The sequence below is a fragment of the Carcharodon carcharias genome, chromosome 5, assembly GCF_017639515.1.
Source record: "Carcharodon carcharias isolate sCarCar2 chromosome 5, sCarCar2.pri, whole genome shotgun sequence".
Classification (NCBI taxonomy): domain Eukaryota; kingdom Metazoa; phylum Chordata; class Chondrichthyes; order Lamniformes; family Lamnidae; genus Carcharodon; species Carcharodon carcharias.
The window spans coordinates 88,724,711-88,750,088 of NC_054471.1; the positions used below are offsets into that span (position 1 = coordinate 88,724,711).

General features: G+C 42.2%; 1 protein-coding gene across 1 annotated transcript in view; it reads right to left on the minus strand.

The window, feature by feature from the left end:
- rims1b (regulating synaptic membrane exocytosis 1b) overlaps positions 1 to 24,046 on the minus strand; it is a 688,681-nt gene extending 664,635 nt beyond the window's left edge. The window contains exon 1 of the mRNA XM_041187360.1: positions 23,883 to 24,046. Coding sequence (XP_041043294.1) covers positions 23,883 to 24,046 — 164 coding nt within the window. The remainder of the gene's footprint in view (positions 1 to 23,882) is intronic.
- Positions 24,047 to 25,378: the final 1,332 nt, after the last annotated feature.

The following is a 25,378-nucleotide window of genomic DNA, read 5'->3' on the forward strand; positions in this document are numbered from 1 at the left end:
TGGTCTGTTCAGTTCTATTCCTTTTTTTTTAGGCTTTGTAGCAATGTGATACAACTGAGTCACTTCTTGAATCACATGAACTACAGCAATTCAAGAAGGCAATAATGGTCACCATTATTGAGACTAGATTTTAATTTCAGATGTGTTAGTTGAATTAAATTCCACCAGCTGCCATCGTGGGATTTAAACCCATGTCCCCAGAACATTAGCTTTGGCCTCTGGGTTACTAGTATAGTGATATTATTACTAAGCCACCACTTCTATATTCCATTTATGCTTACTCTCTGTTCCGTTAGCTGACCAATCCTCTATCCATGTTAATATGTTACCATCTACACCATGAGCTCCACCCGATCCACCAACTTAAACATTTGCTCCCCCACCACCGGTACACAGTGGCAGCAGTGTGCACCATCTGCAAGATGCACTGCAGCAACTCACCAAGGATCCCCCAACAGCACCTTCCAAACCTGGAACTTCTACCACCTCAAAGGACAAGTGCATCTGATGCAAGGAAACACCTCCACCTGCAAGTTTCTCTCCAAACCATCATCCTGACTTGGAAATATATTGCCATTCCTCCACTGTAGCTGAGTCAAAATCCTGGAACTCCCTGCCTAACAGCACTACGGGTGTACCTACACCACATGAACTACAGCAATTCAAGAAAGCAGCTCACCACCACCTTAAGGGCAATTAGGATCGGCAAAAAAAGGTGGCCTAGCCAGTGACACACACATCCATAAAAAGACAAAAATAACTATGACAAGTGGTCTGCCAATGCTAAAAACTAAGGCCCTGAAATTATCAAAGTCCCACGAGCATAAAGGCCCTTGAACATGAGTCTAAAATTTATTTTTTTCCAAGTATCATACTGGCATTAGCCTAATTGTTTTAACCATGTTAATGCAGCAAAAAGAAATTTCAGATAAATTCACATACATTAATGTCCCACAAAGTCACTCCTCCAATGTATCTGCCACACTCGTCTAAGCATGTTGTGTTAAGGAATGATTACCTGGCATCTCCAGTTAATTTTTGTGTATTTTGTCCACCTCAAATCTTAAATATCTCCACCAGAATAATGACATTTCCCAGAATCATTAACTTGCAGCTCTCAGCTTGCTGTTTTCTTCCGCACTATGACAGCCATTGCCAATTATTCCTTTGTTGATCTTATTATAATAACTTATATCCATATGGATTGTGCCATATCCTTAAGCTGTCACATTCAACAAGGGATGTGAAAATCTGAAACTTTCTTCCCCAAAAGGCCACAGATGTTGAGGGTCAAATGAAATTTTCAAGATTCTTGTTTGGAGGTCAAGGAATGTGAAGCAAAAGTGGATAAATGAAGTTCAGGTCCAGACTAACTATGATCTAACTGAATGGAACAACAGGATTAAGGGGCTGAACATCTTACTCCTGTGCCAATGTTCTTATATATGGAAAAAGGAAGACATTTAGGGACTTGCATGACCACCGGATGGTCCCAAAGCACTTGAAAGCCAATGAAGTACCGTTGAAGTGCAGATACTGTTGTAATATAGGAAACAGGGCAGCCAACGTGCGTACAGAAAACTCCCAAAAATAGTAGTGATAATGTAATAGTAGTGACACTGAATATAACTCAAACATATAACTATTTCTTCAAAATAGTGTCTTTGGCTCTTTTATGTCCACCTGAGGGGGCAGATGGGACCTTGGCTTAATGTCTCATTCAAAAGATGACATCTCCAATCATGCAACACTCCCTTGGTCCTGCACTGGAGTGTTAGCTTTGATTTTGGTGTTCAAGTCCTGGAGTGGGACTTGAACACATAACGTTCTGAATCAAAGCAAGCATGCTACCAACTGAACCATGACTGACACTTTGCTTGTTTGCTAAGTATGTTCTTTTTATAACTGCCTCATCAATAAATGTGCCAAGCTTAATGGGCCCAACCTGGCAAAATATCCATCTCCCTTGAAGCTGTAAAAGACAACAGATGAGGTTTTATGGCAAAAAGTATAACATACAAAAACCAAATGTTAATGTGAAGTTATATTGTTATGAGAACCAGACTTACCGAGCCAACAGGAGGCTGGGAACTGCAATTCCCAGCATTCCTTGAGAGTTTCTGCACATGCACAGATTGGCAGTGGTTTTGAAGTTCTCAAGGTGCCTGCATGAAAAGAAGAATATAAGAAACGTTGTCAAAAGCCAGATCAGGTGACAGGAGCAGGGCACCATATTTAGGGAAGAGTCCAAGGCAGGGGACAGGAAGAGGTCCTGGGAGAAAAGTCCCAGACAGGGGTCATGAAAGGTCCCAGTTAAGAAGAAAGAGGAGCAAAGAAGGAGGCTCCAATCAGAAAAAGGGCTGTGGTTAGCAGACTTTAAGTGGTGAGGACTCAGGAGAAGCCCTGGCAATCAAAGAGGGCCTGGGAGAAGCCCTGAAAATCTAGGAAGGTAGCAGAAGGTTGGTGACTCTGTGCTGTAGGCCACAGGGGCTGAAAGTATCCCTTTGTAGTAGTGTTCTGCTTGGTACGGCCAAAGAGCTGATATTGTGCTTGTGAGTTGGTGCTGGAGTGCAGACCTAAGAATCCAGGGATACAGAGTCTTGGGAAATGAGATTGGAACCTTGTGAGGTGGGCCGTTGTTGAGGCCATTCGGGCTGCAGCGACTTTAGGAGAGAATTCCAAGGTTAGATCTTTGAAGGTGAAGACTGGAGCACCTCGTCAGAGAGACACAGTTTCAATGAGATGTGTTGATTCACAGTGTTTACTATGTTTGTTGAGAAGTTTGTGGACTCTCTCTTGGTCATATCTGCCACTTATTGTGGTGTGTTTGACCAGTTTGGCTGTTAAGTCATACGTAACTCATATTAGCCCTGAATGTTAGAGTATAAGATAGATATTGTAAATTGTTTTATCTTCCTGACCATGTAAAGTTTACTTTTGTTTGTTCAAAACCAATGGAATCTTGTGGCTTTGTTTTCTTGACAAAAACCTGGAATCTCAAACTTCGTTAACTTTGAACAAAACTTACTGGTCCCTAACCAAATCTTACCAAAAACTTGGGAGTCTGTTCTAGGATTGTAACAATATAGAATCTTAATGAGATCTCAATTATTATGCAGTTTTGAACTCCACACTATCAGTATGGTACAATACAGATTCTGTAAGGTTCAATAAGGTTCTAAAGAAATACAAGTACAAAGAAAAGCTTGAAAAACTACTGGCTTTATCATGACAACAATGGGCAACACGATGGTAGTTCGGGGTGCAGGAGGGGGTCGGGGGGTTAAACCCTACCAGGATGCATGGTGGAGTGACTGGGCAATACTACTCCCCAGCCATTCTGATCTCCACACATCCTCCCTCCCATACCAGCCTTCCCTAAGACCATTAGATGAATGAGAGATGATCTTATTGAAACAATTGAGATCCTGAGGGGACCTCATAGGATGGATATCACGAAGGTGTTTCCTCTTGTGTGGGAGACTAGAACTAGGAGACAGTTTAAAAATAAGAGGTTTCTCATTTAAGATAAAGTGAGGAAATTTTTTTTTAGAGTCATTTGTCTGTGGAATCATCTTCCCCAGAGAGCAGTGGAGGCTGGGTCATTGAATATATTCAAGGCTGAGTGAGACCGATTTTTGATGGACAAGGTAGTCAAGGGTTATTTGAGGGGGGCGGGTGTGGATGGGTTATGGAGAGACAGGAAAGTGGAGTTGAAACACAGTCAGATCAGCCATGATCTTATTGAATGGCGGGGCAGAGCTGAAGGGCTGAATAACCTACTCCTGCTCCTACATCCTGAGTTCCTATATTCCAATTCCAAGGTCTGTCCCCTATTCCCGCAGCCTTCACAATCTTCCACCCCTCCACAACACCCCAATACTCTCCAAGCCTTTCCCATCTTCCCAACCTCATCCCAGACTTACTCAATTTACCCCCCAAGCCCCAGCCTCCACAATACAGCTATGTGGGCTGTGATATTTAATAGCATTACATAGCTTAGATAATTACCTTCCTCTAATTAAAAGGATCAGATCTCAGGCTTAAGTTGTAATCACTCCTTAAATGTGCCTGCTCTTTCAAAATTTCTGAATTAACAAACAAAGGACAAGTGCTGATACCTGTGAGAAGCACAAATCAAAGTTCACAATTCACTTTGAAGGAGGTCAGAATATCTCAGGTTTGGGATAACTCACCCACATTCACCACCGCTCCCTCTACCACCGCCCCCCACCCGCCCCACCATCAGACTCCACCTCCATAATCTCGCCCTCCTCTCTCTTCTCCCCCACTGTGATCAAGTGCTGCTTTAATCAGTCTCCCTCCTCCTTCACTATACACACTATCTTCAGTTTCCTGCTCACGAGAATTGGCCTACAACTGTCCAAAGTGAGGCACAAAGTAATACTTGTGGAAAAGTGTGTGCCTGCCACTCAGCATCTCTATAGGACAGTATAGTTGAAATTATTCACTCAATTTGGGAAACCACACTCAATAAAGCAGCTCGACCATCACTTCTGTACCACAGCACTAGGCAAGTACACCCACATGAAATATTACAGCATTTATTCATCGAACTCCCACTCTCATCTCACTGAAACCAACCCTGAAAAGCTTAACACTATTCTAATTTCCACTAAACAAATTTCTCTCACATGCACATGCAAAATATCTAACTTGCTGCAGTCTTGTTACTGAAATTGTAGCAACAGATATAAAAAGGAAATAAATGATTAACTCACTCACTGTGCACCAGTTATTTTCCACAATCCACATCTATAACTATAGGCAGACTGTCTGGCATCTTTCAGGTACCAGGAACTGCAGTGGGAAATCATGCCAAGTAAATGAGTTCTGTTCCAACTGCTACGATTGTATTGAATATACCTGTGTCTTGTGCAGGACAGCTTTGCTATTAATGATAAACTGACCATGACAGGAAGGGACAGAGGGTACAGAGAGTACAATTCTAATAGTAAATCAACAGATAAGGCTAGGGGTTACAAAAATAATAAAAGGACAATAATTACAGCTCTGTACCTGAATGCAGGTAGTATTCGAAGAAAAAAGATGAACTGATCGTACTTATTTATCTCTATTTGCACTATCTAATAGACATTACAGAGACATGGCTGCAGGATGACATAGCTTGGGATCTGAATATTGAAGGTTATGTGACAATTAGGAAGTTGGGAAAAGAAGTTGGGAAAAGTGGCGCTGTTAATTAAAGACAACATTAGCACAATAGAGAGGGATGGCCTAAGTTCAACAAACCAGAATATAGGAATGGTTTGAGTAGAGATGAGGAATGATAAAGTCAAGAAGTCATTTGTGGGAGTGGTGTACAGGCCCCCAAACAGTAATCACATGGTAGGATGGGGTATCAAGGAAAAAATTAATAGGAGCTTATCAGAAAGGTATGGCAATTATCATGGGGGATTCTAATCTGCATATAGAATGGAAAAATCAGATGGGCAAAGGTAGCCTAAACGATGAAATCATAGGATGTTTTCAGGATAATTTCTTAGATCAGCACATTCTGGAGCTAGCCACAGAGCAGGCTATTGTGCAATGATATAGGATTAATTAATGGCATCATAGTGAAGGAACCCCTAGGTAGCAATGATCATAATATGATTTAATATTCAGTTTGAGTGATAGAAGAATGGGTCCAAGTCTAGTATTTTAAAATTAATTAAGGGCAATTAAGAAGGCATGAAGGCAGAGCTAGTGAAAGTGAATTGGCAATTTAGGTTAAGGGATAGTTCAATAGAGATGCAGTGACAGACATTTAAGAGGGTATTTCGGATTTAGCAGAATACATACATTCCAATGAGATATAAAAATTCCTAGGGGAGGATCCACCATCCGCAGTTAACTAAAAAAGTTAAAGGATGTGTCAAACTTAAAGTAAGAGCACACAATTGTGCAAAGGTAGGTGGCAGGTCAGAAGATTGGCCAGAATATAAAAAACAATATTAGAAGAAAAGATTAATAAGGAGGGAAAAATTAGAATAGGAGAGAAAACTAGCTAGAAATATAAAGACAGATAGTAAGATCTATAGATAATTTAAAAAAGAAAAAAGTTAACAAAGTGAACGTTGGCCCTATACAAAGTGAGTAAGAAATGAATAAAGTGCTTCAAAATATCTAAACCTTTGCAAGGAATAAGGAATTAAACAGTTATTAGTAAATGACATAAATAAAGCAAAACCTAAGTCGTGCCACCCACAATGGGAGCTGGGAAGCGATTTACATAGCTGGTCATCTGCTATCTGAGGGCTACAGAAGGCCAACTCTTCAAACACTTCTCCAACCTATTGCCATGAGCAGAAGGAAGGAATGGAGAACAATCAACCCTGCAGGAGTAGTCCTGCCAGTTTGATTGACAGCTTACAGGAGACTGAATATTTTAAAGGCTGAGTTTAATAGATCCTTGATTGACAAGGGATCCAAAGGATATAGGGGATAGATAGGAGACTAGAGTTCAGGCCACATTCAGATCAGCCATGATCTTATCAAATGGTGGAGCAGGCTCAAGGGGGCAAATGGCCTACTCCTGCTCCTAATTCATTTGCTCAAATGTAAGGTGAGCAAAGAAAACTCTTCCCATTAGCTAACTGTACGAACTAGGGGACAGGGGTTTAAGATTTTGGGCAAGAGGTGCAGGGGAATGCGAAGGGAACTTTTTTTACACAGCGAGTGGTGATGACCTGGGATTCGCTGCCCGCGAGGGTGGTAGAAGTGGAAATAAGGATTTTGGAAGGAAATTGGATTGGTATTTTAAGGAAATAAAACTTGTAGAGCTATGGGGAACAAGCAGGGGTATGGGACTGATTGGATTGCTCTGTGGGGAGCCGACATGGACTTGATGGGCTGAATAGCCTCCTCTGAGCCCTCAATGACAATGTTCGTATATACCCCTTTATCCGCCATGCTTGTTATGTCTTAAAGAACTCTAATAAATTAGTCAAGCTCAATTTCCCCTTCACAAAACCATGTTCACTCTGCTGGATTGTATTATGATTTTCTAAATGTCCTATTACCTCCTTAATAATGGATTCTAGCATTTTCCCAATGTCAGATGTTAGATTAACTGGCCTATAGTTTCCTGTCTTCTGTCTCCCTCCTTTCTTGAACAGAGGTGTCACATTCACAATCTGTTGGAGACTCTCCTGAAACTAGGGAATTTTGGAAGATTACAACCTATGCATCCACTATCTCCGCAGCAGCTACTTTTAAGGTCCTAGGATGCAGTCCATCAGGTCCAGGGGACTTCTCAGCCTTTAGCTCCACTTGTTTACCTCATATTTCTTCTCTAGCAATTGCGATTGTTTTAAGTTCCTCCGTCCCTCAGTCCCCTGCTTTTCCACTATTGGTGGAACATCCAAACTACTGACTCTTAACTCCAACCACCCAGTTCTACCTCATTGTAATACTGCCTTCGGGACAGAAGTGAACCAATCTGCTATATGGAGTTAATTGAGAGCAACAGCCTTCTATAATCTCAGCCAGGTGTCCATCCCTCAGATATGAGCTCAAACAGTGTTGGACCAGGAACATACTTGCCATTAAAGAATTATGAACCCAGAGGGCATAGTGGAAAGTGAGTAAATCACAAAAGGAGATTCTAGAGAAGACTTGGAACCAGCATGTATTGTGTGCACAATTATTAGACTAAAACTGACAGCCTAAAATATTTCAAGCATCCATGTGACTCCCAAGCAGCTATGTGAAACAGGCTACAGGGAGCATTAATGCTGCAGAAGGATGGAGTCGCTGCAATACCATGAAGGAGGTGGTCTGGTTATCAAGCCCATCTCCTAGGGTGGGTAAGTACAAAAGTCTCATCTGTATTAAGCTTCAAATTTTCTCCAAACATTTCCTTTACCAATTATCACTGGTCCTCTCCAAAATGAACAAGCACAATATTTAGGAAAAATGTGCTTACTGTAAGTTGTTCTTAAAGAAAAGATTTGCCTTTTCTATTTAAGTTTAAAAGACATTATCTAACCAGTCCCCGGGGGATGCTTTAGATACTAGGGAGCCGCTGATGTGGCCAAGATGGGGTCTTAAGCTTCAATATAGGGTATGCCCACAAGTAGCACAAGACTATCCTGGTAAAGGACTGAATGCCACTGAAAGGCTGGAATTTTACCTTTGTTAAATAAACGACGATGGGGATGGAAGTGTGGGGGGGGGGCTCTGAAGTTGGGGGTGATGACATCAGGTCAAGCCCCCAATGTCAGAATGCTGGAATGTAATTTCATCAGGGGCAGTTGGCGCGTTGAATGATGGCTCAACTCTCAAACTCTAAACGATCAATCAGAAGCCACTGAGGAGACACTTGATGATGATTTTACGAGAACCTCCAGATGAACTTTGCAAGCAGTATGTGGCGAACCTATGGGGTCAGAACTTCAGCAGCATTGAAAGAGTGCAAAAGGGTGGTAAGCCTGCACTCATCAGCTGCTCTGAGGCCTTTTCATTGAATTGAAAGGCAAGATAAGGGGTGGGAAATATTTTTCCTATTTATATTCTAAATACTAATATGAAAGGGTCATTGGCTTTAAAGAAATATTATATCATTTCTTTTGTGTGATGTAATTAAAAACATGCACAACACTGGGACCGTTACCTCCATGAACTGATGACAATCCCTGCCTCTAACCCAAAACATTTTGAGACTTGGGTTTACCTATCACTGGTTGGTTTTGAGAAATCAGTATTGAATTTTGTGGATTTCCCACAAGTTTTGGCTTGAGGGCCCTGTGAACGGTTAGTCCTCCTGGTAGGGGCCTCAGGGGAGTCAGGGGGTCGGACTAGCATGGTTTCTGCAAGTACGGGAAGGGTGGCCCCTTAAAGCAGCATTTGCCCTGTGACATGACTCCCATGTGACATGGGTACTGTGCATTCCGGTGGCAGTTCCCACTGTGAGGAGGTAAACCTGAGAGAAACGGGGAAACAGACAAATGGAAACTGACACCATATACCTCCTGGCCATCTGCTGGGTTAGCCTCATGATGGGGAAGCAAGAGAGGCCCCAGCAGGGACTGGGTGCATAGACCAATGCAGAGATGCAGCTGCCCAGTGTTGTAATATGCCTTTAAGGGACAGCAGGATGCCATCATTTTCAGGGAAGTGTGTCATGTATTCCAGCCACAATTTCACTTTGACCTAGAGCAGAACACACATACACAGCTCTTTTACTGATATCCTCAAACTTTCTAACCATCTTTCTGTTCACATAGTCCTGTGCTTAATAAATGAACCGACAACATGTTTGAACAATACCTTATGAGCACTTGGTGCCTTTATACCACTATAACACACAAGGCATGGTGAAAGCAGTGATTCCTTCTAAAAGATGTAGTGCTCAGCCTGGCAACAAGGTTCAGCACAGTTATAACATGGTGAACAGTCTTAGATAACGCTAAATGGCATGAGACAACCCTCGATGATCTGGTCAGGCTGCAACAGAGTAGCGTCATCAGAACGCATTGATATCAAATCGTGGTGACTGCACTGAAAAGTTTTGAAGACACAACGCTCCATAAAGAGCTGGTAAGCAGATAAACCCCTTGTGGTGAGATTGCAGCACATAGTCCGTCAGGTCCGTGAATGAGACAGCATGTCGAGAGGACCAGCACAGGGTTGGCTCAGTCAGGAAAAGTGAGTGACCAGGATGTGGGCTGGATGAATAGTGAGCGAGAGTGAGTCAAACAAAAAAAAACACAAAAACAAAACCATCAGAGAAGGTTGAGATTATCACAATGGAGCTTCAGAATAGCGGCTACAGCAACACTCATCCCAGACACTATAGGACAAAGAAGGTCAAAGAGATAATGTCAAAAAGCCCACAAAATTCCCCAATTATGAATTGGGACGCAGTTGACCTACTATCCAAATTCAGAATGTTTAAACAGCATACAGAGCTATAGTTTCTCGATTCAGGTGCATCTGAACCAGACAAGCAAGCCATAAAAATTCACCTAGTAATTGGGAATTAAGATTTACACAGGCTGAACATACCAGTGTTAACAGCAGAAAAGCTAAAGGATCCCTATAAGATATGGACTACATTGGAAGACCAGTTCAGAATTAGGTTAAACTTCCATATTCATCGACTAGAGTTCATGTCATTTCAACAAAAACCTACAGAACCCATAGACCACTTTGTCAGCAGATACAGAGAAAAGTAGTGACTTTTGAAACGCAGAGCTAGCAGACAGAATTGTAGAGCTGGTGATCGCATCCACTCTCATGGAAACATTCCAGAAAGATCTGCTACACTAGCCCAAAGCGAATATCATCAAAGAGCTACTCAAGAATGGATGCAAGTACGAAGCAATCCTCACAGGTCAACAATGTTTACAACACCAATTACAACACTAGAACACCCAAACCTAGCAAGACATGTGGAAGGTGTGGCCTTCTGCATGCATCAAGGAAATGTCCAGCTTTCCACCAATTCTGCAAGGCATGTAGATGCAGCAGTGCAATAAAGCAAAGGCTGATGCACCTACAAAGAGCCATGCATTGATCCAAACAGACCATACACAATGGGTACCTTCAAGAAATAAGAATAACCATCTGGTATCCAGGCGGAAACATATACATGAGATGACTGACAAACAAGGTCATGATATGCATGAAGAGACAAAAAGCGGGGGACACATGATTCACACTGTCAATCTTGTAGAAAAGATAGATGCCATCACTCACTCAAACGTGGACATAGATGGATGAGAATTCCCGCAAGAGAGACAATCTACTGGCCAGATATGAACAATGGTATTGAAGTCATCATCAAGAAGTGCAAGGCATGTCAAGAGCAAATGCCAACACAAAGAATTTCTGATTCCACACGAGGTTCGTACCTATCCTTGATCCAAAATCACATCCAGCCTCTTTGATGTCCATGGCACTGACTTCATCATCATTGTTGACTAACAAGTGTCCCATTATTCAAAAATTTCATAATATGTCAAGTACAACTGTCATGTAGTTATTTTCAGTTTATTTGGTGTGCCTACAGAGATTATTTCGGATAACGGTCCACAATTTATTGGTAAGCCATTTCACGATGTGAGAGAGAAGTAGAACATCGATCACACTACATCTTCTCTTCATTACCCTTGATCTAACAGCTTAGCTGAACGAATGTTTTGCACAGTGAAATCCCTAATCTCAAATATGGCAGACCAGGCAAGATCTGCACATTGTAATGTTACATCTGAGAACGATACCTTTACGTGCAACTATTCCATCACCAGCAGAGCTCATGTCTGGCAGGCCAGTGCGTACCAATTTACCTACTCTTACCCATTCTACTCTCTCAGGAACTAAAGAGCAAAATTTAAAGCTGCAAGAGAGGATGACCAGCGTGCATGATAAAAAGTGGGCACAGAATTGCCAAGTTTACAGTTGGAACAGCAAGTTCTCATCCAGATTCTCACAGAAGGTACATGGTTACCAGCCGAGGTGACAAGGATTTGTTTGGAATCCAGGTCCTTTGAAGTCATTACACACAAAGGCACAACAGTGAGGTGTAACCGAGGACAAATCCAACCCATTCCAGCTCTTCAACCACCATGTAGTCCTACTGCACAAGGCCAAGATCCAAATTGCAACCAGGAACAACATCCAATAATGATAATCCCACAGATCACTATAAGCAATTAAAGACATTTCCAGACAAGGTTACCGTTACAAGACCTGGGCACACCAGCAGATTACCTTTACACTCATATATTCACCTACACCTATGTAATCGTAACTAAACATGAACATGTATTGTAAGTACTTCTTTGGAGGGGGGGAGGGGTAAATATATTTAAAAAGGGGGGGGGTGATGTAATATGCCTTTAAGAGATAGTAGCATGGTATCACTTTAAGGAAATGAGTCATGTGATCCAGCCTCAGTTTCACCTCGGCTTCAAGATGAAGACACACAGGCCTGCTGCTGATGTCCTCAAGCTTTCTATCCATGTATATATATATTCACATATGCCTGTTCTTAATAAACCCACCCACCAGTGTGTTTGCACAATCTCTAATGAGTGATTGGTGCTATTATACCATTATAACACAAAGGATGCCCAGTGGTCAGGGTGTACAGATAACAGATGAGCTCCCTCCAGATGTCAGAGTGGCAGTATCTCTGAAAAAGCCAGAGCTTTTGACTCCATGGTGGAATTTTCCCGTGTGCAAGGTCTCATAGACTATATGCATGTGGTCATCAAGGCTCCTGCAGACCAGCCAGGAGCCTTCATCAACCAGAAGAGATTTCACTCCCTCAACTTCAATCAGGTCTATGATGACCCTCAGTGGAAGGTGCAGGTGTGCTCATTACCCTGAGAGCAATCACATTGGTTACATTCTCTGGCACTCCCAGGGGAAACAGCTTCCCATGCCCCCCACCTGAGAGGGTCTGGGTTTCCAGCAGAGTGAGTGGCTTTTGTCTGCATGGAGTGTGGAGCTTTATGTAGATGGATGGTTGACTTGTCAATAGGAATGTGTGAGTGGAAGGGCCTCCCTAAATCTTGACACCCTCCAAGTGAGACTGCAACTGCTATTATGCATGCTTATCATTCTCCTCATCTGAGGATATCCCATTCTCCACTATGGTTTTCGCAGCCCACCCCACCCACTCCCCACAACACAAGTCAGCATGCCTACAAGGAAAGGTACTTGCCGACAAGGTTTACTGAAGATGGCACAAGTGAGGAACCGAAGGACTGAGGTAGAGGAACATTATAACGTGAGCCACTCTGCAACCAGAGCAACCATCCAGCAAACCACTGGCCTCCTCAAAATGAGATTCGGGTGCTTGGATTGATCAGGTGGCACCCTTTACTATGCCCCAGCAAGGATCTCCTGGACTGGGACAGTCTGCTGTGCTTTACACAACCTGCTGCCTGTGGTTGGGTTGCCAAAGCCATAGTGGAGCATGGGACATCCTCAGATGAGGAAGCAGAATAGGAGTTGCAGTCCCGCTTGGAGATCTAGGGAGGCACTTATTCATTTCTACTGACCCTTAACAATTCAATCATCCATCCAGGTAAAGATCCATAATCCAAGCAGACAAAAGCCACTCACTCTACTGGAAACCCAGACCCCCCTCAATCACAAGCACCTGTTGCTTCTGCAATGTGTAAATGATGAGCACACAGAGCCACAGGAGATTGGTGTTAGTGGCCATACCAGATCAAACATAATGCCTAATCACTTTGCACAGTTACTGCAAAATCTATAACTAATGGTTTACATGTGACAGTGGGCTACTCTGAAGCGACCTTGGCGCCCATTCCCAGACAGAGCTGCAGCTAACCCTTTCCCAGGAGATGCAGCAGCCTCTACCTACAGGCGCGGACATGATCGGCTCTCCCTCTCGAACATTCAGACCGCTATACTTCTCCATTTGCTGGAACCCCCAAAGGAGATTAAGGTTTGAGTGGAGAAGTCATTGACCTACTTGAGGCACTGCAGCCAGCTTCTTTCCATGACTCCATGTCTACTGACCTCCTCTGCAACCTCCACCAAGGCTTGCTTGGTTTGATGGAGAGGTCTTCTCTTTCTGTCCCTGAGAGGTGATCTCATTGAAACATTCAAAGTCCTTACTGGGCTCGACAGGGTAGATGCAGGTGTTTCCCCTGGCTAGGAACCTGTCTAGAACCAGGGGACACAGTCTCAGAATAAGAGGCAGGCCATTTAGGACTGAGATGAGGAGGAATTCTTCACTCAGAGGGTGGTAAGCCTTTGGAATTCTCTATCCCAGAGTGCTAAGGAAGCTCAGTCATTGAATATGTTCAAAGCAGTGATCAATAGATTTCTGGATATTAAGGGAGATGGGGATAGTATGGAAAAATGGGGTTGTGGTGCAAGATCAGCCTTGATCTAATTGAACGGTGGAGCAGACTCAAGGGGCCGAGTGGTCTACTCCTGCTCCTATTTTCTATGTTCCTATGTTCAGCTGCTGCTAGAGCTGTGGAAAAGACAGCTGAAACACATCCGGAGCCTTTCTAAAACACTATGCCAAGACTCAAGCAACGTTTATTTCAGATTTCAGCTAAATAGAGTAAGTGCATATAACATTGCATAGGACAGGAGTCACCAAAAGAAAGAATCACAGAGGTCTACAGCACAGAAAAAGGTCATTCGGCCCATTGAGTCTGTGCCAGTCAAACAAGTACCTAACTATTCTAATCCCAAATCCTAAGGAGAATGCTTGTTCATGGGCATCTTGCTGGGGTCAGGAGCGAGGGGGTCTTCTTGGCCTGGAGAAGGGCTTGGACTGGTAGGAGGACATGAGACCAAGCAAACATGCTCTAGCTGCTGCAGGAGACAGGGATAGTAGAACAAAGTGATGTGCTTCTCTAATATGGGTGCAGGATATCCCTCCTCCTCTGGGTCTACTCCACAGGACCTCTAGTGCCATATCCAAGAATCTGTGCAGTCTCTCCCTCAACTTCTGTGCAATCCTGAAACATTGATCAGCTGGAATACTCCACATCCTCAGTCGAAGTGGTTATGAAAAATCCACATATACTGCTCCATGGAAACTGGATCCAATCAGCACTTGGGTGCTGAATCTGCAGGTTTCTGATTTTGCACCTCCAAACAAGTTCAAATTATGGGAATCAGCAATTAGGACCAGACTGTGTGCGAAATCCAGACTTTCAAACAGGCTAGTATTATTTATATTGTACCCACTGAGTGCCTGTTTTCACCCAGTGCCCAAAATAACTCTCCACTATCAAGGAAGCATCATACATCTACTTTGCCTCAAATCACTTTTGGATTCACTGATACAATCAGCCCCTCATTGCCTCCCTTGTTCATTTCACATATTTCTGTTTCCAATTTTTCTTTTCTATCAGATCTTACAACTTCACACAGCATTGGTTCTGGATCATCTACCCCAACTTGCTACTTTACCAGCTCTGAAATGCAGCAATAAGCCTGGAAATAGAAGGAATTAACTGGTGAGATAACAAAAAGCCTTGTAACAGTTTCCAAGTTTTCTCTGAAAATAATCCTTAACCCCCTCCCTTACAATATCTCTAAATAATATGGTTAGTAGTAAGAGCTGTAAACAAGGGTGGGAGCGAAAGGGAGGGCGAGAGAGGAACAGAGGAGGGGAAGGTGGACAATGGAGAGAATGCAGGGACAAAGGATGAGCAAGAAAGACAGAGTGGGCAAGAATCACCTCAGGTGCAGCCTGCAAGCATTGGATTCTCCTTTCTCTGCCACACAACCACCACTTTCCACATGAAGGTAAAGCAAAAGGGAAGAAAAAGCCAGTGAGAAATGTGGTCCTCAAACTAGGGTCCAGAGAGACTTTCCAAGGGTCCTTGCAATAATATGAAAGTGCATACTGAGTGTAGCTGTCCTTATGGGTGCACGATGTGGGCAACCAGCCAGGACGCCATGAACTGCTTGCATCCGACAGGTGCCTCTCAGGATTGCCTGCCGCTGCTTAAACAACTGAGCTTTTTGGTCAAAAGCCCTGCCCAAGGGTTTATGTTAGCAGAGGCTGCAGCCTCTTGTATTGGGGCACTATGATTCCAGGAGATGTCAGCCTCCCAGTACTCTGCACAGCCAATATTTTATCAGAGCGAGTAAATCTAAGGCAAAATACAGCAAGTGCTAGAAATCTGAAATTAAAATAAATATGTTGGAAACACTCAGCAGATCCAGCAGCATCTGTGGAGAGAGTAACAGAGTTAACATTACTTTACTTTAGCTCTGGTTCTCTCTCCACAGATGCTGCCAGGCCTGCTGAGAGTTTCCAACATTTCTGAGTTTATCTAATTCTTGTTTCTCAGAATTTTTCCAGGTGCTTTTGAAAGCTACGTTTTGAAATTCCATCCACTTTTTCTGAAAAATTTGATTTACGATCTTTGTCAAACATGGCACCAAGAATAGACAGATTCTGAAAGGAGAAGCAGGAAGAGCCATCTGATTGATAGCTGTAAGTAAATACCCTGTTTTCTTAACAGCATTATTAAAACATTCTTTATCTGTGGCATTTACAAAATATGAGTATTATACAGTATTATAATCTAAATAGGAGTCTGTGGTTACTAATCTATTTGAAAATGGATCCCTGAGCTAAAAGGGCAAAAGATGAGTTATGGGAAGGAAAACAAGAGAAGGGAAAGAGAGGCAAACAGCAGCATTTGAAATAAGTAGCAACAGGAGAGACATCATATCTTCTGACTTAACATGTGCAATACACTGGACATCAACGAGTAATATATTAAAAATGTTACATCTACACACAATTCCCGACAACCATTTCCAATCGAAGTTCCTATATCTACATTACTTATGGAAATCTTCTACAAATATTTATCACATTCCATTCCATTCTGCCTCCAGTCCCTATACACCCTGGGGCCTTCCAGGTGACACAATTGCATTTGCACTTAGGCTTTGACTTGTTAGGCCCACTAACAGACAGTCTCTGCTGCCTGAATGGGTGGAACAATGACACATGCAGTTCATTGCAACAATGTGAGGTACTTTACTGGAATGGTTCCAGGGATAAAAAACTTCAGTTATGTGGATAGATTGGAGAAACTGGGGCTGTTCCCCTTAGAAAAGCTTGCGAGGAGATTTGATAGAGGTCTGGACAAAGTAGATAGGGAGAAACTAATATTCCCATTGGCAAAGGATTGAGAATCAGAGGACACTGATTTAAGGTGAATAGCAAACAAAAAATTAAAGGTGACATGAGGGGAAACTTTTTTTAATGCAGCCTGCTTTTAGAATCCGGAATGCATTACCTTTGAGACTGGTGGAGGCAAATTCAATCATGGCATTCAAAAGAGAATTAGTTAATTACCCAAAGAGAAAAGAATTGCAGGGCTACAGGGAAAGAATGGTGAGGGGTGAAACTACCTGAGTTGCTCTTGCAGAGAACCAGCAGGGACATGATGGACCTTCTGTGCTATGACCATTCTATGATTCTACTTTGGACCCAAATATAGGCTGCATGAGGAAGCACAGAAGATGATTATGGACAAAGGGATTGAACTATCTGGGAAAATAAGTGATGAAAAGCAAGTTCACATATGCAAAGACAAATAAAAATGACTAATAACATACTGGCTTTCATTATGCAGTACAGAATGCAAAAGCAAAGAAATACCAGAAATACTGTGCTCAGTTTTAGTCACCTCACCTTAGAAAGGGTATGCGGACTTTGGTTTCCAATGAAAATTCATCCTAACAATAACTGACATGAAGGGACTTATCCATAGAGTCACAAGGTGGGATTTTCCAGTCCCTCAACCAGCAGGATCCTCCTGCTCCAATGAAATCAACGAGGATTTGAATGGATCACCACATCTGCCGTGGGGGAGCCCGCCGCAGCGAGGCCAGAAAGTCCCAGCGATAGTCATGTTGAGGAATTCAGTTATTTTGGACTATATTCCCTACAGATAAAAAGGGCAATCTAATTTAGATGTTTGAAATAATTAAAGAGCAGAAAGGGAATCACTCTTTCATCCAGTCAGGGAATTCAGAACAAAAGGAACATAATCTTAAAATTACAACTAATCCTGTTAAGACCAAATGCAGAAAGAAAACCCTTCACATGAATGGTTTGAGGGTGTGGAGCTTATTGCCCTGTAAAGGCTATGACTGCCAAATCAATTGAGCTTTTGACAAATTATGAGATGGAACCTACTTGGGGAATTCATCTGATATTATCAGGAAATAGAGAGAAGACGAATATTTTGATCAATTTCAGAATTTCAGTACTTATTGAAAATTCCTCTTGATTAATGTTAATTCACATCCCAAACAATTACAACAATTTTACTAAAGAGCTAATCAAAACACTGCTGCAGTCAAGTTAATTATCCAATGGGTTATAGGACATTGATGCTTTAAGTGTTGGTTAAATGCAGAATCTTGTAAGCTCCGATGAGCAGGGAATGAGGCAGGCAAGGGCATCTATCTGAGCGGGAAGTCAAATGTCAGCTTCCGACAGCAGAATGAAAGTTGGTCATTAGATTGGTGGCAGATTGAGGACAGATCGTGCTTCGCCACAGCAAGTGGTGGGGACCTATTTTTAATAAATCACCTCATGTACGCTCAATGCTTCACCAGATTAAATTGTACCTTTTAAATTAAGTATGAACCAAACGTGAAACTCGTGCCTTCAGAATCACAACTGGTTAAGGTGGCATGTAGCAGGCGAGGTAATCTTCTTGGTAGATTTGAACAGAGTCGAAGCTGCTTTTCTTGTGTGGGGAACTTTGATGAACTGGGAAGGAGGCATTGATCCATTGAGAATGGTTCGCTGCTGTGAAAGGCATGGCTGATCGAAGGAGGGAAGGAGGGAGGAAGGTGGCAGCCCTACGAAGGCTTGTGGGGGACAGAGGGAGGAAACTGGACCACACAGGAAAATTCAATGTCTGCAGACAGTAGGTTAAGCTTGATTGTGGAGTGATCAAGCATTATAGAGATAAGGTCAATGCTGAAGTCCTGAGAGTTGGAAGTAACAGAGGAGAGGTCAAGGATGATAGTGGAAAGGTCAAGGATGACGGATTGTAGGGTGAGTGTATTGGGGTAGGGGGGTAGAGGGGGGAGGGGGGGTGCTGACCAACAGTGACAGGGGAAGCTCTACGAGTGAATGATAGTTGGTCAAGGGGGATGGGTCAAACATCACCAAAGGTAGAGAGGAAAAGGTAATTGAGCAATGCACCGGAGAGGCCTGTGACACCCTCATTGCATCCAGATTCCAGCCAGAATGATGTCCCTGCATGAAACACTGCTGTGTACATGCCAGCAGAACCCAGGGATTACAAATAATTCACAAACACCAGACAGATGCTGCTGGATGGCAAGGAGTGGGGAATGCCTATCAAAGTATCATTCAAACTTAGCACCTGGACCTTTGACCCCATGAGGTAACAGTGGGGACAGCAACTTCCTGTCCATCTCTACCAGATGATTGGCTGGGGCCCACACCACTGCATATCTAATTAGCTGGCAACCGTGACTGCACATGAGTTCCATCGTTGGGACCCTCAACATGAGAAGGTTTTGCCCACAGACAGTGGAATGCAGTCTATCATGGAACTGCCCTTCAGCTTCATGAACTTGGATTTAAATACAATTGACATTGATAGGATGTTTTACAACTATTAACAGTCCCACACAGTAAATCTGGCTACTTTCAATCCGGGTTCCAAAGTGCCCAAATTCATAGTCCAGTTTGCCAAATGAAGCATGGATTCTCATGAAAACAGTGTCTTTTAGCAAGACAGCATGAAAGTTGCAAGAGACACCCTTATTTATTCAAATATATTTAAGGAGAGCGAGGCTTCCACCTTATTTATCCTGCAGAAATGAGGTGGGAGACAGTGGAGGGGCAGCAAGACTAACTGACTGCCATCCTTTGCAATTAGCAGCAGCAGGTCTCCCAGTAGCAGAGGGACAAAGAGTATCTTGATTTCATATTTTCCAGTGTACTACAATCTAAAGGAGTACATCACAAGAGCAAAAGAATCTTAATGAGTCCCAAAAAAGCTGTCCCTTCCCAACATAAAACAGTAATTGTGAACTATTAACAGCCAAATACCCACAAGGTCAGCAACCAAACACTATCCAATGTTACAATAAAATTGAATGCTCAAAATTTATTAAAACCAATGTAACATTTTGTAATGATTTAAGCTTTAGATCTGTTAAGCCTAGCCACCCCCATCACCTTTGTCCAAAGATCATTGTCCCTGTCACTGTCGGTCAAATTAAGCTTTGGATCTATTAAACCTAGCTCTTTGGGATTTCATGATGTCATTTGCTACACAATGGAATATAAAAGGTAATGCTCAAGCACACATCAAAATCAGATTTGGGGGAGCTCAGGGATTTCTGACCTTCTACAAACTCTGTTGCACACGTACAGAGGTAATGAGTATGATTAATTGAAATTGTTTTCCAAAATACGACATTGCTGCTTGTATTTGGCACCATATTAAACACCAAGTCATTTAATTCAGCTCAGGTTAATTACTTTCTTAAGCATGGAAGGTACAGGAAGGAACACTCTATATGCAGAGTAACATTTTGATTGAGATTTTTATACATTGCTTGAGATACATTACTGACCCAAAGCATCTTACCTCAGCTGGAATAAAAACTGACCATCAGTTGATGGAGCTGTAAACCCACGTTGCTATCACAGACAGGGTACTAAACAACAAGCAAACTTCTATCTAAATCAATAAGAGTTGTGTGCCCCCAGGGGCTTTATATCTCCATTTTGCTAGAAAGTAACAAATATAAATACAAAGCTTGTCATAATTGACCCCACATAATATAAACCAATACAGATGCTACTAGGAGCATATAGGATTCATTTTAGCATAAAGGGTCCTTATAGATACCCATGCGCTGCAGTGATACTGGATTAGTACATTCCCGCCTGGTTCTCATCTCCTACATAAAATATCTGAAAATACCAGCTTGAGCTTCAGGGACATTCATATCCAATATTAATGATTTGGATGCAATTTTTCTCTCCTCTCAATTTGGTTATCCACTGAAAGTAGGCAACAGAGAAATGTAAACTGGTAAGGACAATAGAAAAATAATTGTGTGCCAAATGTATGTAGTCAGAAAATTAGCTGACAGTCCATAGAGTAAATGGCCTGTCTCAGTTCATTCACCTCATCAGACAGAGGAACCTCCAATCAGGAAGGAAAGTTTACATTTATTTTCCCGCCGCCCCCTCAGAACCCCTTTCCTGAAGGTATTGGATCTTACTTGGAAATGATGCCATGACGGCTGGATTTACAGGGCACCCTGTTCCCCATTTGCCCAGCTTAAAAGTCAGGGCAGGGTGCCCACCCATGATCCCAGTGGCTACCCCACAGCAATTTAACACTGGGGGCAACATTAATTGCTTTAAGGTGAGAGTTCCACCCCTATCTTGGTAGGAAGTCCTGCCTTAGAGAACTGCTGGCCAATCATGAGCGGTGGCCACTGCTGGGACTACAGGCAGTCCAACTATACGGAGGTAAGTCTGGGTCCTGGAGTCTTAGCGAGGAGTGCAAACCTAAACCCAGTGAGGTTCCAGAGGCCAGAGGGAGGGGGGAAATGACCTGGGGTGGGGGGCACATCCGAACACAGCACATGGTCAATATTGAGGTGATACAAGTTGGAAAATTGTGAAAAATTAGATTGATAGGTTTTTGGTGCTGAGGGTATTAAGAGATATGAAACCAAGACTGGTAAATAGAGTTAAGATGAAAATCAGCTATGATCTAATTGAATGGCGAAAGAGGCTCAACAGCCTATCTGGCCTCTTTCTTTTCTGATGTTCCTATGATTTTCCTGGCTCCATGACAAAACTGCATGTGGACAATGCATCATCAAGTGAACGATGGGAGTTGCTGCAGAACTATGAAATAAAATCATGGAATTTGTTAACCTACAAAACACTCATGCTATATAATCACAGATCACCAGTATTGGCACTCAGAGCTTGTCACCAGGCCAGTCAGTCAAATGAGGAGTGTCTGAAACAAAAAGCTAAAGGAGAGGGAGATATGAATAATATAACTTTTGGACATCATAAACCAAAAGTATCCTGCAGCACAATCATTTATTTTGTTTCACTTATAACAACCAGTAAATTGTATTTCACCTGTACCAAAAATTGCAACCAGTTCATATCCAGTTATTGCAAATTCAGACTAAGAGGTTGATCTCTTTCACTTGTCTGCTGCTATGGTCAGGCTCTTTCAAAGTCTTTCAAAAACAAACAGCAGTACTGTTTTTACCCACTCATTGCTGATCTGGTTAGTTAGTCCACTTCATCACAAACACACAGATATATATGGCAAGATTAGCAAATAAACTGAGCTGGGGAGAGAAGGAAAGTCAAGTCACCAATGAGATTCCACCCATGGAGCAAGTTATGTGACTTAAATATGGAGTTCTACTGTGCAGTTCTACACAGCCATACCGTGAACCCATGTTAAAATGTCCAACCTAAAAATGATTACAATGAGACTTCCAGGCCTATGGTTCTTTGCAAACTAAAAACACAAACTTAAATTCCAAAATCAAATCTAAACACAAGTTTCAAAACAGCGACACATGTATGCCTAGACATTACAATATGTTATTTCAAATTATCCTCATGTTGGAATCTCGTTTTTCTGGATACCTTATAAATACCTAAACAAAAACTTACCTAAACCTATTTTGACTGGATGTTGTTAAACACACTGTTCTCTTCCATACAGGTAACAGTTAAAACCACTGTGAGGCTGAGGAGCAGCAATTTTTTTAAATGTGAAAGGAAATCATAACAATCTAACGAGGGAAAAGTAATGAGTTCCCTCAGCTCACAGCATCATATATAAGTGTCACAAAAGTTAATCAATTAAAGAGCGAGGTAAAGACTTCAGTATTCCATTTAAAATGTCAGCAATTGTAGTTTCCTGCTAAAATTAACAGCAATCCTCCCATAATCTGTGCATATAATCATATATATATGTAATATATATTTACACATATATATACATACACACATACATATACACATACATAGTATGTGAATTAAATGCACAAACTGAAAATGTAATTTGCTATTCAAATGACAACAACCATTCAGAAAGTACAGATTAAATCAGAGCATCAGGAAAATAAATAAAAATCATTCCACTTATTGTTTGTTGTGTGTCCACTGGTTCAGAACATCCGTATAATTACCTATACTTTACCACACCATTTGGGAAAACTGAATGAACATTTGTGTTCTTCCAAAATATTAGCATAACACACTGAGTATTTAAGTACCATAATCCTGAAGTCCCTAGCAGCATACATATCATAGAATCTGCGCACACAGAAAAAGCACAGCAAACATTAATGCACATCAGATACTCGGATGTTAACCACACCCACATACAGTCATGAAGCACGCTACACCTGTGACAGTCTTTGCTTTGGGCCCTCAATGCTTCATGCTAAACATATCCAAGTGTTTTTTACTTTGACAGGTCATTTCAGTCACAATGCAGCAGCCAATTATGGATTAGCTTTTACAAAATTATTATTCAGAAAACTGAATTCATATTTATGCTTATTATGTTTTGCAGATAACCAAAGCTGGTGATGCAGCATCACTCTGTTGGTATATGTACTGATTATGTAAGTCGCTGATTAAAAATGCTTATACAAAAAAAACTGAAGAGTGGGACAAAACAGTTTTTTTTTAAACTAAATAATCTAACCATGTGTTCAGCCTACCGGTTTTATAATTGTATCTTCAACACACACCTTAACCCCAGCCCACCCCACCCCCGCCCAACAGACCGTGGAAGGTAATGAGAGAGACTGTAGTCTAATACAATGTAGTGGGAAGCTGTGTGTGTAACAGCTGAACAGCAAAGAAATCGGAGATGGATAAGTGTTTGTACTCGTTAAGTCCAAGATCTACATTAGGATCAGGCCTCTCATTTTATAAAAAAAAAATCATCTGGTAGAGGCGGGTTCCTGTCAGACGTGGCCTGAGCTACATCATTGGAATTAAGAGCACAGAATAGAAATGTATTGTTCTCATCGTTCTTCATTGTCCATTTAGGTTTTTATAACTAGAACTGTTAGAAAATTTTAAGAGCAATGAAAACACATACAATAAGGAGGTTGATTGACAAGTAATCACAACAGAACAGAAAACAACTACAGGCTTTTCGTTTCATCAAATTCATTTCAAATAAGCAAGGGGTCTGCTGAAAAATTGTCTATAAATAAAATAACCAGCAGAAATGTGAGGGCGGGTCAGAAACCGGTAAAACACCTTCTGCATCACTGGGGGAAGAAATGAAATGTGTGAACATTCTCCTTACTTTAACATCGCCTCTTCCTTTTCCTCCTCCTCTCGCTGCCTCTCCAGCACGGCCATGATAATGCTCCTCTCCTCCTCAGTTAAGTGGCTCAGGTCCGGCATCTCGGGCATGGTGGGCGGCGCGGCGGGTGGCCGTGGACCGCGGGGGCCCAGCGATGCCGACATCTTCCCCTCAGTATCAGCCAGTCCGTCCCCAAGGAAAACAAGCCGCTTCTCTGCTTGTTATTGTCAGGGAGGGGTCTCAGGCCAGCCAGTACAGCCGGCCTCTCAGCATCTTCTCCCCGCAGCCTCTCCGCTCCGCCATCCGCCCCAGCCGACAGGAGCTGCTGCTCAACCTGCCCTCGAACCTTGGATGCTGGGCTCGCTTCGGCTGCTCCTCCCCGCCGCTGCCGCTGGAAAAGGATGGAGGGATAAGGAAGGGTGGTGGGGGGGGGGGGGGGAGGTGGAGTCTCCCGCTCTCTCTCTGCTGCTGTTACTCTGGATCAGCTCCGGAATTGAAGGGGAGGCGAGGGAGGAATGGCCGGACTCCCTCTAGCTCCACTCGACAGGGAGAATCACTTGACTCCTCCCAGCTCCACATCATTATCTGGTACACTCTTCAAGTCCCTAATCCACTGGGAAAGGTGCAGACATGACAGCAGGAGCAACAGGCAAACTGTCTTGTGATGGATTAAATTGAACATTATTGTTAAAGAAGATTCTCAATTGCTTAAAGACTGTGCCATAGCTCGTTTCATACTCAATGGAATGAAAGGTCCTGAGTCTAGACCAATCGAACCGCTCCCTCCCTCCCTTCATCTCATCTAGCCTGGCACACGACTTCAGCTTGATCTCCTCCAATTTTGACTCCAATACATTAACCTGATTGATCATCACAAATATTAGTATTTTATTTTTTTCTCTTTTTGTTTTAAATTGAGATTTTGTTCATTAAAATCCATGTCCTTTTAAGTACTGCCTGACTAACCCTAGAATAACATTCTGTATTCACATTCTCCATGCTATATGCCGTTTAATAATTTACATTAGGTACCACTTTTCCTGGCCTCCAACCCCCACCACTAATCTTTTGAATTCCTCGAATCTTTCCTCATTTATGCAACATTATAAACCTTCAGCATAACCTTGGCATAGTTATACCCTATTATTCCAGGTATACAATTTCTATTTACTCTCTAATTGTTCCACAGAAGTTGCCACACTTCCAGCAAATTTTGTGTTCTAATTTTATAATAAACAGTTTCTTTTGACATTCTCCCAATGCAAACATTGCTTAACACAGGAATGAAAAGGAAATTTCAAACATAAACAAAGCTTAATTCCAATATTATTAAAAATTCAAAGTGAATTTGAAAATTCAGCACAGCCCTGATAACCTGAATACATATATTAAACATTGGAACAAATGTTGACATCTCAACAGTCCTGATATAATGCAAATTGGATATAATTGTTTTAAGGGGATTATGTACAATCAAGATATGAATTTGATGACTT